General features: G+C 44.5%; 1 protein-coding gene across 1 annotated transcript in view; it reads right to left on the bottom strand.

The window, feature by feature from the left end:
• Nucleotides 1-13,904: 13,904 nt before the first annotated feature.
• Nucleotides 13,905-14,996, bottom strand: part of MRC2 (mannose receptor, C type 2) — a 109,524-nt gene continuing 108,432 nt past the window's right edge. Inside the window, exon 29 of the mRNA XM_009999344.1 lies at nt 13,905-14,002. Within this exon, the coding sequence (XP_009997646.1) occupies nt 13,905-14,002 (98 nt within the window). The remainder of the gene's footprint in view (nt 14,003-14,996) is intronic.

The following is a 14,996-nucleotide window of genomic DNA, read 5'->3' as shown; positions in this document are numbered from 1 at the left end:
GTACCACCCTCCGTGGAGACCTGTAAGGACAGGAAGCATTTGCCATAAATAAAATAGATCCAGTGATTTTGGGCACTGGGGTAACTTGGAGCTGTTCCTTATGGAACCCCCAGGCCTATGGAAGCAGATGGAACTCACAGCTCAGAGCAGCAGTGTCCTGTACACAGGATGAAGTGAGACACAAGCCCTGCTGCACATCACTGTTTTCTAGCCCAATATGTCTTAAGCTTTCCAGGTGTGTGGAAAGTTATTAACTCTAAAAGTTTCTCCCAGTTGGCCATGAATCTTATCATGAAAACATTTAACTCAGGACACTATAAAGCTGATGGGAAATCATCCCTGTTCTTTTGCCTGTGTATTGGTAGGTCATTGAAATGATTTGCAGCAGATGCCTGAGCTGTTTGTAAGGAAAATTGTTCCCCTTCACAACCAGACCTGGGAAATTTTCAGAAAAAAAAAACAACAAAACCAGTTCTAAAGCAGTGATAAGTATATTTTACAAGCCAACAAAATAAGTAAGGCTACTTAAGTAAAGCTGTCAGAAGTTTGATAAGTTGATTTAATATGCTGCATTTTAAAGAGCACAGTTTTAGTCATAGTCATTTTTGTGAAAGGAAAAAGCTTTGGTTCACTCAATTTGTTTCTGTCAAATACCCTGTAACTTTCAGCAGCGACGGAATAAATGGTATTTAGTGAAACTGCTAAAATAGTCCTGGGTATTGCATTAACCCCTAGCAGTGCTACCAGAACATGTCAGGATCTTTTCCAGCGGAGCAAGTCCCCTGTGTAATTCATACAATAAATCAGTGCAAATATTTGGTTTATTGCTTGTCTGTACCAAAGCCCCTCACAAAAGCACTGGTCTGAGCACTCATGTTGTTAACTGAACAGCAGTGCTAGGGAAGGGAAAATGGCACTGAACTTTTTCTATACACAACAGCACCAAACCCCTTCCTTCCCTGTATTTCTGGCTTTTACTTGATGATACTGAACCGACTGAAATCAGTCAGGGTTGTCTCACCAGCGCCAGTAGGTGAAAGACTTGCCCTTGAGCAGTTGGTTTAGATGGAGCGGATGGTCTCCACTAAAATGTAGCAAGTCCCCAGGTCCACAAAGCTCCCAGATCCCCCATCTCTCACTGAAACAAGTTACAGTGACACAAACTGCCACGTTTTGCAGAAGTGAACCTCACAGAAGGAGGGGTGGAAACGCTTCCTGTCCGAAAACTGCTCCAAGTCAAACCACCACAAAGAGCAAAGAGGATGTCTCCATCCAGAGCTCAGCCACAACAGCTGCTGAATTTTGTGTGAGAATGTTTTAAAAGCATGATTCCTATCTTCAGGAGGATCTTCCAATTCTGATGCACTACACCAAGAGGGCATCATTATCATGAACCACAGCAAAGCCCCAGATCCTTTTTTCATGACATTCCTAAACTGTTTGCTCCACCCTGATTCATTTTAGGAAACTGATAAGACAGCTGTGAAAATACACCATGTAAAGCACTCTCATATTACAAACCAGCTGGCAGACCTTGCACTTTTTTCTCTTCTCCCAAGGGAACAAAGATTGTTGTTTATCCCACTTTTCAAAAGGCATATGAACCAAACTACAACCTTCTCTTCATTAACCCAGCTGGTATTGTTCAGTAGGTGTGGACTGATCCAACATTTTGGCTTGCAATAATCAGCAAAGCAGCTGCCTCCACACCACGTGTGGGCTATGCTCTAAAGGTTTTCTCATTATGAAAGGGGGTCTGGGTCTTTCCTTTCTTGAAAATGCTCATCATTTTCACTGTTCCTCTTCATTTTCTCACTTGACAGCTCCTGTCACCAGGTGACAGCTCTAATGATCTGCAAAGCTTGTGTGCTTGTCCCAGGACCCTACTGGTAACACTTAATGGCAACTTTTCAAATCATAGAATAGTTTAGGTTGGAGGGGACCTTAAAGATCATCTAGATCCAACCCCCCTGCATGGGCAGGGACACCTCCCACCAGCCCAGGCTGCTCCAAGCCCCATCCAACCTGCCCTTCAACACTGCCAGGGATGGGGCAGCCACAGCTTCCCTGGGCAACCTGGGCCAGGCTCTCATCACCCTCACAAAAAATAATTTCCTCCTCATGTCTGACCTCAATCTCACTCTTCCGCTTTTCATCCATCCCCCCTCATCCCATCCCTCCCTGCCCTTGTCCCAAGCCCCTCCCCAGCTTTCCTGGAGCCCCTTCAGGCACTGGAAGGTGCTCTAAGGCCTCCCTGGAGCCTTCTCTTCTCCAAGCTGAACACCCCCAGTTCTCTCAGCCTGTCTCCAGAGCAGAGCTGCTCCAGCCCTTGGATCAAAATCACGTATCTTAAAGGCAAGAACATGCTCAAGATGCAGCTTGCTTGGCCTGTTCTGCTGCATGCTGTTTGCACACCCACCCTGCAGCCCTTCTCAACTGCTCTGGTATTTTACTGAAACTTCTTCCCTAGGCTTTCCTGCACTGCTGTTGTGTGCCATCAGGCTGTTGTTGTTTTACACCCAGGAGATGCCTGCAGCTCGGTGACAGATCCCTCTGCTAGAGACGTTAGCACTCTGATGCAGCGCAGAGATCCAAATCTTCAGGATAAATGACACCATAGACACACTTGAGCTGAATTTACTAAGTGAAAAATGATGCTTTCATGCTGCAGCTCCTTTTTTTATGGTTTTCTGACTTCAGTGGATCGCAGCTGCCTGCTAGCAGTTATTGCTCCAACCCTTGCCTCCTTCTCATCTCCTCTTTTTGTGCTGATACTTAAGAGCAGCCCCCACACAAGTCATTCCTTCCTCTTGGTCCAGATGTGGTGCTTGCAACCTAGACCTGGGACCGAGATGCAAAGTTTGGTAATGGACCTACAACTTCACTAGGTGACCCTGGAGAGCTAAAGATGGCTTCTGCCACCACCAGACTCCCTGTGTGCATGCTCCTGGCAAAGGAACCCAGGAATACCTCCAAACGATCTGCATTAAAATGCATCCTGGGATGGGGAGGACTCTCTGCCAGAGGTTTCAGTCCCTTTCACTACTATTTTAGCCAGAAGCAGAGTGAGTGAAATGTTCACATATCCCTTAGGATGCAAAAAAATACAAAATGCAGTTTCTACACTAGTGTGTGGTCTTGCAGGGATCCTGAAAAGAGGAAATTTGGGGGCTGGGTACTTAACTGGAAGAGATATACCAGAGGTGCTCTGCTGCTTTGTCCCTAGGAAGAATTTCTACATGAAAATCCCTCAGGGAATATCATTGCTTTCCTCAGCATCCTATCCCAGTTGAACTTTGAAATCTACAAAGGATTGTAAGTGAGTGGAACCAAGGACAGGGTGACTGTGTGGCTGGTACCTCTCTGAAGCCTTTCTGTGGGTTCCTTCCCTGAAAGAGGATGATTTGCTGGAACAAACCACTCTGTATGCAACCAATTATTGCCTGAGTGCTCCAGAAGGAGATGAAGCCCGGATAATTCAGAACACCACTTGAGCCCTGCAATTCATGCCTAGAGCTTTGTCATGCCACTTTTTCCATTATGAGTACCTGTTGTGTAACATCAGATACTTTGCAGTTAATGTTGTTAAGGTAAGTCATATTTGAACAGAATCAAAAAATAAGCAAGAGCTAAAATTTCTGCAGTGCTGGGGCTGTGCCAAACACCCACAGATTCTGTACCCTGTACTCAAGTCTTCTCAAGTAGCTCAACACATCTTTATTCTAATCATTTACTTTCATTTCATGCCTAACAGAGAATTGTCCTGATTACTCAAGCAAAGCACAGCAAGAAAAGTACAGCAAGAAAAGTACAGAAAACGTTTGGTCAGCTCTGGGCAGTTGGTGCTGCTGTCAGAGCTCTGACCTCCACCAGGGTGCTGTGATCAGGGTTGATCACTGTACCCACACCAAGAGTCACCACACTGGGTGTTCATTTGAAAGCAAGTCCCCTGGCAGAGTCAGGAGGGTAGTGTGAAGGGAAAGAAGGGCAAAAGGAAAGAAAATAGATGGGAAAAGGAAAAAAAAAAAAGTAGCCAAAACCCCCCTAACACACCATAAACAATGAGACATGATTGGATAACTCTCAGGGCAGCCACAGCCATGGGGACACCTGCTGTTTATCAGCTGGACCTGAGACTCATTTATATTTTTTCTAGGAACTTCCTAATAATCTCTGCTGCAATAAACCCCTCTGAATTCATGCCAATATGGTAATGCAATCCCTTTCTTCAAAGCCTTCCCTGCACTGTGCCATAAGTGACTTTGCCCAAAGATACCACCATAACTAAAGGAAAGAGACTGGTGCTGCTCTAAGGAGGGTGCATTAATGCCAGCCAAATCTTCTCCTCTCCTGTGAGAGGGTACACTGCAAACTGCTTCCCTTGAGGAGGCTCTGGAAGCAGAGCTGCTGTTTGTCTCCAATTTGGAATGAAGAATATTTCTATACTCATTCACCACAGAAGGTCAGAATATATATATTTTTTTTCCACCTCTTCTTTTTGGTGCAAATACCACACTCAACAACAACAGCCTCTCACAGGAAACATCAGTCAGGTCCTTGCTTGAATTCGTTTCTTTCTTTCATACATTTCTACTGTTGAATAATTCTTCCTATTTAAGATTTTAGGAGCAAAGCTAGGGAGACAGTCTTTTAAGAAATCTTTTAAGAAATACCTATAAGAATTAGCTAGAGGAGGCAGCACAGCCCAAAGGGTGACAAGAACACAGATGCAGAGGAAGAGCAAACAATTCCAGAGTGCTTAGGATTTAACTTTTCAGCTAAAGTCAACACAGTATGTAGAAATTTTTGCCCACCACCCCCCTCCCCCCAGAGGTAAAAATAAGTCTTGAGAATGTAGGCAGACCAGGAGGGTATAGAGATCTGTAAGGCAGGGCTAACACAGGAACACTCTACAGGTGTTTATAGACAGACAGCACAAAGTATTACCAAGAGTTTGCTTGGATTTTACAGCCCCTATGACACTAGGACACTTCTTCCAGAGCTGCAAAAATGCAGCATTCTACCCTCTGAATTTAAGAGGTCTTTTTCAAAGAGGACTTGAATACTGAGACTCACATCCAGGGACATGAATAGACAACAGAGTATAGAATGGGCAACAGAGTTGGGCAGAGCATGAGTTGTGGTAAAAGTGAGCTTTAAGCACACAGCAATGAACAATGGGATCCAATGGAACAATTCCTCTTGCACTAAGGAACCTCCTTGTATGCAAATGGCAATGATAGTCTCTTTTCTCTGCCACTTGCAGAATAAAGACACTTCCCTTGACTAGGCTGTGTGCAAAGAGAGAATAAATGTCATTTCTTTATCTGGAGCTCAGACAGACACAAAACACTCCTGACTAGTTTGCTCCAGTCAGGAGACAGACAGTTAAAAAAAAGAAAACCAAACAGCCTGTTTTTCCTGTAGATTCACTTTCTCCACACCCTGGATTATGCTCACTTGTCTAAGAGCTGGAGATCATTCACCCTCTTCTGTTGAATGAAAAGCAACAGCCAGGCCTCTGGTAGCACAGACAGGAGAGCTGTCCTGTTTGTTTCTACAAGCACCCATGAGGAAGATGCACAGGGAGTGTTGACTGTACTAAAACAAAGAACAATGCAAGAACGTGGTCAGCTGAAAGGTGGAGGCTGGAACAAGGGGAAAGGCAAGAATCAAGGTCAGACAGGGAATTTATAAACTACCCGTGTCTGGGACACGCTGGGGGCTCCTGTTACAGCAGAACAGCAGGACCAGTCATTGACAAAGGTCACCCTGGGTTGGTTGGGGTGAGTTCTCCTTACATCCAGAGATATGAGTGTAACCCCACTGCAACACTAATGCTCTCTCTGGACAGTGCTCCAGGTTTGTTTCTATCCCACCTCAGCCTGTCTACCCGTAGACAATCATTCCCAGCAGAGGTGGATTACATTCTAATATGGAGTTAATGATTGACTCTTCAAGTATTCCTGAGTTCACATTGTTAATAAACCTGCAAAATAATGTGACCTGTGAGGCAAAAGTAACCTTGCAGTCCATCTGCTGGAAAAACAGCTTGAGGACTTCAGTTCTCAACAAGTTTGGGTGCAGAAGATCAAGAGTTAAATCAAAGGTGAGAATAATTAACTTGAGAGAAGGGGGGAAAAAAACAAACCCAAACCAACCAATTCCCCAAATCAAAGTATTCCAAGAGATGTAAGTTAAGGTAGGCCCAAAAGGAAGAAGCCTGAAGTATTGCTTAAGAATTGAGATTTCAGCAGGTTTTTTTTTCAGCAGGAACCAGAACATTCCTTTCTGGAATGAGCTGTGATTTCAATATGCCCTGGCTAAGCATTCTCTTTCTTTTGTGTTCTGTTCCTTACATACCAGTAATAGAGACTCCTTGTAGCTTGCTGAGATGATTTCATCAAGGCTGGATGTATTAGTAAAGTAAGCAAATGTAAAAAAAAAAAAATCTCAAAATCCAAGCACCTCTGATGGCAAACAGTCACTTGTTGAGGCAGCAGGATGATTTGCTTTGTTGGAGGAGGAGAGTAAGACTCTGGCAGGGGCACAGGGAGCCCAGGCTGGATTTCTGGGAGAGAGGATGTTCACTGAGAAGCACACAGGGCAAGTTTTTGCAGGAGTTCAAAATATTTTTCCAGTTGTTTCTCTTTCGAGTATAGGAGAGGCAATTTTTACACCGTGGGGAAAAGGGGCTCCCAAAACTCATGGCTAGAATTTCTGGAAAGCCACAGAGCAGGGTACAGGACCCTAATTAACACAGGAAAGAACTGACCCAGGAAACTTCAGACAGATTTTTTTGTACGGCAAAAAGATACACTGAGAAGTTATAATGTCACCTTCCAAAAGAATTCTTAATACAGACCTACAGTACCCAAATGATCACCCCTTACCTCCCTGGAAATTGCTCTGGGGCCTTTTACAATGTCCAATGCCATCCATGGGAGTGGTTTTTGAACAACTTCCAGGAGAACCATTAAAGCCCCTTCTTGGCTGCCTTCAAAACATGCTGCAAGTTCCAGCTATGAAACCTGTATATGAACATAAAAGGATCTGAGCAAGTTAAAGAGGAAAACATCCTTCAAACCTGCTTTGCACAGTACACCACTAAGGATGTAGCCCAAAAGACTGAAGACACAGAAATTGTTAATTCTAGTCATCTGTTCCATGTTCAACTATAGAAATATTATTTATAACACTCAAGAAGCTTTAAAAAGAAAAAAAGAAAAAGCCCAGCACCGGGACAACCATTTACAAGCTGCAATATTTGAGAATGATCTAATATATATAAAAAAAATTCAGTTCAGCAAAACGTATAACTGGAAATGAGAGAAAGTGAAACGCCTTAAGATTCAGCATTTGAGGAATATATAAAAGAGGTTTTGCCAAGAATTATTCACATACATCTGCACAATCCCCATCCATCTATTTTTACATTTTTGTGGGCCAATAAAGAGAGCTGCATATTGTCAACCCTAAAAATAAGCAATTAAGCTTAAAAAAACATTTGTATCCCAGCACAGAGAATGATTATGTTCAAATGAACCTCACATCTGATGTAGGCTCAGCCACATTAGACTGAGGGCACAGCAAAACCTTCTCCTCACCTTCAGACAGGAAGAAGAAAAAACATGTGAGAAAAAAGGTTGGATTATCCTAAGCAGAGACCCCCTTTGCCTACTCTTCCTGCTTTGGAATCCTATGAACTCTTTTCCCCAGGGTTTTTGCATCCCAGGTAAGCCATAAAACCTGCAGGACATGCAGGACAATTCAAATGTGTTTTGGTGGCTGGGAGGCACAAGATAAGGAGCAGGTCCTGTGGTGTTGCCTTTGGCACGTGGCAGAGACCACGTTGGGAAGATCTAGAGCCCAATCTTAGCCCTTGTTATCTCTGTCCCTCCTCCAGGAAAATTACCTCTGGGGTTTTATGGCCAGTTGTAAACCTGTGATTGAGAACTAACTTTGGAGAAATGTCCTTAACTTTTGAAGCTTGCCTGTAAGGAAAAAAATGAGCATTTATTTTATTTAGCTATTATTAAACCTATTTATAGGATGGCCATTCAGGTACCCCTACCTGGTATACAGGCAATGCTCTGAGAGCTAAGTAACTAGAGCAAATCCAGTGTTAGGTGTGCAGGGAAGGTAACACTGACAAGAGCCCAACAACAGGGGTGAGCAATAAAGCAGATAGACAGTTCTGCAAGTGGCTCTGGAATTTACAGTAGGAAATTAATTTCAAAGGCAAGGGAGCTGAGTAATTATTGTTCTTTTTTTACAAGGGCTTGTAGTGAGAGGACAAGGGGGAATGGATTGAAACTGGAAAAGGGAGATTTAGGTGAGACATGAGGACGAAATTCTGGAGTGTGAGGGTGGTGAGAGCCTGAAACAGGCTGCCCAGGGAAGCTGTGGCTGCCCCATCCCTGGCAGTGTTGAAGGGCAGGTTGGATGGGGCTTGGAGCAGCCTGGGCTGGTGGGAGGTGTCCCTGCCCATGCAGGGAGTTGGAACTAGATGATCTTTAAGGTTCCTTTCAACCCAAACCAGTCTATTATAGTCCCAAACTCTTCTTATTTACAGCACTGGAGTGTTACTGGTATTGACAAGCCATGCTTCAGTGGGTGCCATTAAACTAGTCATTCATTCAGCCAACGCTGTTTCCACGCAGCGTGTTTATTCAGTTGCCCTTGAAATTTCCTATAGTTTGTTTAATTCATGGCACTGACATCTACAGGTGAGAGCAGGGCAAATTAACCTACTTTTGAAGCTAAAACATGCTAAAAGCCCACCAGAGCTCTCACTGCTGTCTGCATTTGTTTATAACACAAGGGATCATTTTAGCAGCATTCCCTTTTGTCTTTCTCTCTGTTCAGAAAACAAACAGTTAAAGCTTCTGGGGAATATTCAAGAGCTCAGTTGCTGTTACCATGAGCCATACATTGACCTTCTCAGCAATACCAGGAGTAAGAAACCCAGAATGGTGGGGGTTGGAAAGGACCTCTGGAGATCATCTAGTCCAACCCCTGCCAGAGCAGGATGCCCTAAAGCAGCTCCCACAGGAACACATCCAGGCAGGTTTGGAATGTCTCCAGGGATGGAGACTCCACCACCTGCCTGAGCAGCCTGTCCGAGGGCTCTGCCACCCTCAGAGTAAAGAAGTATCTTCTTACATTTGGATTAAACCTCACATGTACCAGTTTGTGACCACTGCCCCATGTCCTGTCACTGGTTACCACTGAGAAGAGTTAGGCCATCATCATGGTTTCTGGAAGAGGAAGAGGAGCAGATGAGCGTTGCTGACCTGCCAGGACAGTTGTTGAAGGCAGGAGCTGCCAATCTAAAGAGACCTTTGTCTTTCACCTTACAGTTTTATTCACGTTCAGCAACAGTCCTCCCCTTTTTCCTTGCTTCCAATTGGCCTTCCAGATGCTATTTTTGCTCAAGTCTTCATGACAACTCTACTCAGGACTGTAAAAAGGTCCCAAGTTCTTTACACCAGAGATTTGGCTCCTGGTGTGACCTCAGTATGTTTGGCTCTCAGTATGATCTTGAGGCTGTTTTTAAGTTATTTTGATACAAAATGTCAGGTTCCTGCTCCACAGAAGACTCTAGAGCTCTTCTAGACCAACAGCCACCTTTCTAGAATGGAAAGGAGAAGACCACTGACACGAAGGGATGGCAACACCTTCGAGTCCAAACTGAGTGGTGGGGTAGAAAAACACCAATATATAGAGACACAGGTCATACCACTACATACTCTTCAAGATCTCCAGTAAAAGACGTCATGATGTAAGAGTAGCTCATGCATTTCCTTCCTTAATCAAGCACTAAATCCAGAACTTCTGTGATTATATGATGAATTATGCAGTAATAATATGACCCTTCAATAAAAATGGAAATTCAGTGGGCAGTCTGTAAACTTGTAATTTTTCCTAAAAAAACAACCTGTAAATATCTGCAGAGGCAGCAGCATCCTTGGAAAACAATGAGTCATCTGTCTTGGGTTTTTTTTTCTCTCCTTGACATACTGAGCACAAAAAGGAGCTAACACAGATAGTAGCTGCTAGCATGTTTGTCTTACACTGATTTCTTCATGTCTGAGAAGAAAAGAAATACTTTAACAAAACAGATAAATATTTGTCCTGGTTCCTGGTTTGTTGCTTTTGTGGGTTTCTTTCCTTAGATGAAATGCTCTCATTTCCAGTCACTTATTCACTGTGTCTTGGCTTCTAATGTTGTGCTTCTCTTGATTAAAATTTATTAAATCCACATTTTGCCATTAAGACATTCCCATACCACATGGAACCCTTTCAGATGACTCCCAGGGGGACAAACACCACATAAAGAGAACAGAGAAAGTAAATATCGTTTAGTCAAATGTGTATGTCTTACTAGGATGGAGTCCACCAGCATCACTCATTCTGGGCAGCATGCTGACTTCAACCCAGGAAAGTTGGGGAGGGATTTGGGACAAAGGCAGGGAGTGAGAGGACAAGGGGGAATGGATTAAAACTGTAAGAAGGGAGATTTAAGTCACACATTAGGAAGAAATTCTTTTTTGTGAGGGTGGTGAGACCCTGGAACAGGTTGCCCAGGGAAGCTGTTGAAAGGCAGGTTGGATGGGGCTTGGAGCAACCTGATCTGGTGGGAGGTGTCCCTGCCCATGCAGGGGGTTGGAACTAGATGATATTTAAGGTCCCTTCCAACCCAAACCATTCCATGATTCTTTGAAAAGGCCTCATTCACCTGAAGCAGCATTAAGCTCACTGCAGAATCAAAGTCCTGCAGTACAGCATGGCTTTTCACCCTCTTGTTTCAGCTTTGTTTCTCTGTGCATGTGCAGAATAGAGTATAAGAAAGGGGATCAAGTATGAAAAGTTCACTCTGGGAATGAGAGCTGAAGGCAGCTCAAGGGTATAAAAGAGAAGCTGTATCCTTAGTGCTCCAACAGCTCAGTTCTGTGCCAACCCGTCTGATGGAGCTCAGGACCGTGCAGGGAAGGGAGAGAGCCCGGGAGGTCCCTCTGGAACAGGAGTTCCTCCCTGGACACAGGACAGTGGTCCTGTCATAGAATCACAGAAGTACCTTGACTGGAAAAGATTTTCAAGATCATCAAGTACAACTGTTAACCCAACACTGAAAGTCCTTAACTAAACCATATCCCCAAGTACTTACATGACTCTTGAATCCCTCCAGGGATGGGGACTCCACCACTGCCCTGGGTCAAGGCTTGGGTCAGGGCCTGACAACCCTTTGGGGGAAGAAATTGTTCCCAATATCCTATCTAAATCTCCACTGACACAATTTGAGGCCATTACCTCTTGTCCTGTTACATGTAACTTCCCGGAACAGACTGACCCCTCCTGGCTCCAACCTCCTCTCAGGCAGCTGCAGAGCCAGCAGGTCTCCCCTCAGCTCCTTGTCTCCAGGCTGGACACCCCCAGCTCCCTCAGCTGCTCCTGCTCACACTTGTGCTCCAGCCCCTTCCCCAGCTCCCTTGTCCTTCCCTGGACACGCTCCAGCCCCTCCACGTCCTTCTTGTCATGAGGAGCCCAGAACTGTCCCCACACCTCAGCCAGCTCCCCACAGGCTGCACCTCTGGCCCAGACATACCTTCTGCTCTTGCCTCAACATCATGGATGTTTACCAAGGCAATGAGCTTAATCTCTCTTTCCTATCTGGAGGCTTCTATACCTTTCCTTGATTGTAAACAACATATTTAGGCTTGAAGTGCAGTATATGCACAGCTATCATCTTCTCACAAATGAATTTTTTTCTATCTGATCCATTTCAAACACTGCAGGCATTTGTAACACACAATCACCCCATATCACGTTGGTATTGAATCTTGAGCCTCACTGTGGTCAAATATTTAAAATTAAACTAATAAATTAATGTAGACTTTATCTCACTGCCACTCTATCATCTGCAGTAAAACTGTGCAGGCAGAATCCCTCCAGAAACACAGAAAAGAACAGATGTTAAATGGGGTTGACAGCAATGGTCATTCACAGGCAGCAAGTCTCCACTCATGTATTACACAGCCTGTGGATAACTGGGAAATTGTTCCCTTCACAACTGTCAATTCCTCACCTGACATTTGCTACAGAAGAGTGAAAGAGACCGGTTCCAGCTGACAACAAACTGGACTGAAATTGTACCAGGTATGAAGACTTAGAATCTGCTCTGCTTCAGAGAAGGCTGGGACACGTGCACCTGATTAAAATAAGGATCGTCAGTTGTTTTGAGAGGGATCAAATCTCTTACCTGAAAACAACAAAGATCAGCTTTCACCACCTATTTGCTAAATAGGTGGGATGGGAAATTACTTCCCCTGGTAATGAGCATTCCTGGGAGAAGAGTAAATGCACAGCACAACACAAAAGACAATTTGAAATAAAAGCACACAGGGCAGTTTTAAGTGTCATCATTTGTTAATGCTGGCATATGTGACTAATCACAGTCCATTTAGGGTTGATGTTAAGTTTGCCATTTTTTCAAGGATTGAGTAATGTTAAATATCACTGTGGGCAGGTGTGATGGTTATTTAAAATAAAATAGATACAAGATATGAAGGGCCACATCTACAGTTGGTGTAACAAGTCAGTACTGACCATTTCAGGCCAGTGGAATGATTCCAAACTGAATCATCTAGGTATCTGTCTCACTGTATCCAAATTAACCCTTACATGCTGCTAAAAAAACTCCACAAAGCCCAATAAAAAATGTGCAACCAAAAATCATGTTTGCACCTGTTTCAATAAGTATGTGCACAAATTAATCTCAGGCTCTGGGATGTACAAATTCTACAGCCAAGGTTAGGATGTGGTTTGCCCTTCAAAAATTAAACAGATGCCTTTGGTTTGTTTTTCCTGCTTTTTTTTTTTTATCCCAGTTAAAAGCACTGATCAGTACCAGAGCCAATGAACCAGAAAAGATGGACATATCATCAAACCTGGTACTTCACAGACTACCTCTGACCTCCCTGACAAACTACGCCCAGCAATTCAGACTGCAGGATATCCCCTCTGTGCCTGTCCCTGCTGTCTTCTGAAATACACTGGAGGAAGGTTACCAGAAACAAGAAGTCATCATTTCTCTGGAACACCAAACATGTCAAGTTCTTGCTGTTCATTTTCCTTGTTCAGAGGACAGAAAAAATTGCCACCACAACAGGTCACTACCTTCTTGGAACACCACACATGTGAAAGGGAGACCTAAAGAGCATGCCATCCACTTAGGATCATAGAATGTATTTGGTTGGGAGTGACCTCTAAAGGCCATCTAGTCCAACCCCTGTAGAATAACCAGGGACATCTCCAATTACATCAGTTGCTCCACTTGCTGGTGGGTGCTTAGGAGCTGGCTCAAAACAAGACATTGGCAGGTTACAGCCACTGGGGATAAGATGCCAGGTTCTTTTCTCTTTTCCAGCTGCCAGTGTTAAGCAGATCCATAAAATCCAAGGCAATCCACCACACAGTTCAAAACCAGCAAATCAATGAGTTTGTGATCTCATCTCAACCTCATTCTGTACTTCCAACCCAGCTACCCATGCCTGGCCAGGATCCCACTCTGCCACACCTCAGGGGGCTCCTGAGGGTCCACACCTACAGTCTGTCCCACCTACCCTTGGCAGGTTTCTGATACATCAAAGCCATTACACGTGTACACAGTTCCTTCAGGTTAAAGAGGAGGGGCTGTGTGCTTGAAGTTAGTCCTTGCATAAACTATTTCCTCATGTTCTCATCAAGGTTCTTGGCAATCTGGATTATGCTGCTGTATCTGTTTGTCTATCGTGGGGACCTGACAGGCATCCTCAGGTAGGATATGACTAGAATATAAATATTTAACACAACTTTACATTTTCATTTCATCATCCATCTTCATAACCATTCCCTAAGCTGCACTAATTCACATCCTCCTCCATGAGGCAGGTTCTTATCAAAAAGCCCTCTGAAGTACAGGGAAGATCAACCACAAAAGGAACCAGCACCAGAGCAGGAACTAGGGGGAAAAAAAACAACAAACACCTTTCAAAAAGCATTTCAGCACCTGCATTTCAGGAGGCTTGTCCTGAAACATGACATCTGATCAGCTGCAAACCTGGGAAGCAAAGGATGCAGCTCTTTTCACACGGTGCAGATGGCACCACTACTTTAATTACTCTTCAGTATCACGTGTTGAATAGAACATTTAAAAAAATATATAAATGGACTGTTGTCTTTGCCTTCCTATGAATGTTCCCACGTTGAATTTCAAGTGAGGGAACACGGGAGGAGGGGGGAAGGAAACCCCCAGGAAACAGAGATCTTTCTGTAGCACTCCATAGGAATTATTTCACCCCCCAAAAGAGGAAAGTTGACAGAATAAACATAGGATGAAGATCATGGGCAATATTGAAAAGCACCGGCTACATTTCCTAGTGACGGGAGCATAGGAGAGGGGTTGCCTGGTAACACAGCCTGCCGGCTCCAGCCACGCTCCTCGGAAATCAGCCATAAAAGGAACTCCCATGCCACTGCAGCGTTGCTACAGCAACGCACCGAACCGATGGATCCCAAGTTAGAGACACACCTTAAGCAAGAATATGTTTCCTCTCATTTTAAACACTTTCCAACCCATAAATACACGGAGTCTGCAATTCTAAATAGCTCCCAGCAAGGCTAACTTCCAGGGGGTTTTGTTCGTGCTTGTATGATTTGAGACGTTGCACACGTAGTGAAGCAACTAGCAAGGAAAAAAAACACCCAAACTGTAATGTCTGCGGCACTGGGTTGCAGGCAGCTCACCAAGCACGAAGGTAGAAGGCACAGCAGAGTGTAACTGCACTACAGAGCAGGAAGAGGAGGGTGCTGGGGCTGGGAGAGCTGCGGGGAGGCTGGGGGGGACACAGCAGGTCCCAATGGGGCTGCAAGCCCAGGACAGACAGGATCAGCTGCGATGCTGCAGGCTCAGCTGGGCTGGGGCAGACAGCCAGGGCTGGCATCCCTCCGGGCCG

This window comes from Chaetura pelagica, unplaced genomic scaffold, assembly GCF_000747805.2.
Source record: "Chaetura pelagica isolate M959 unplaced genomic scaffold, ChaPel_1.0 scaffold625, whole genome shotgun sequence".
NCBI classification, from domain to species: domain Eukaryota; kingdom Metazoa; phylum Chordata; class Aves; order Apodiformes; family Apodidae; genus Chaetura; species Chaetura pelagica.
This window is presented reverse-complemented; position numbering and strand designations above follow the sequence as displayed.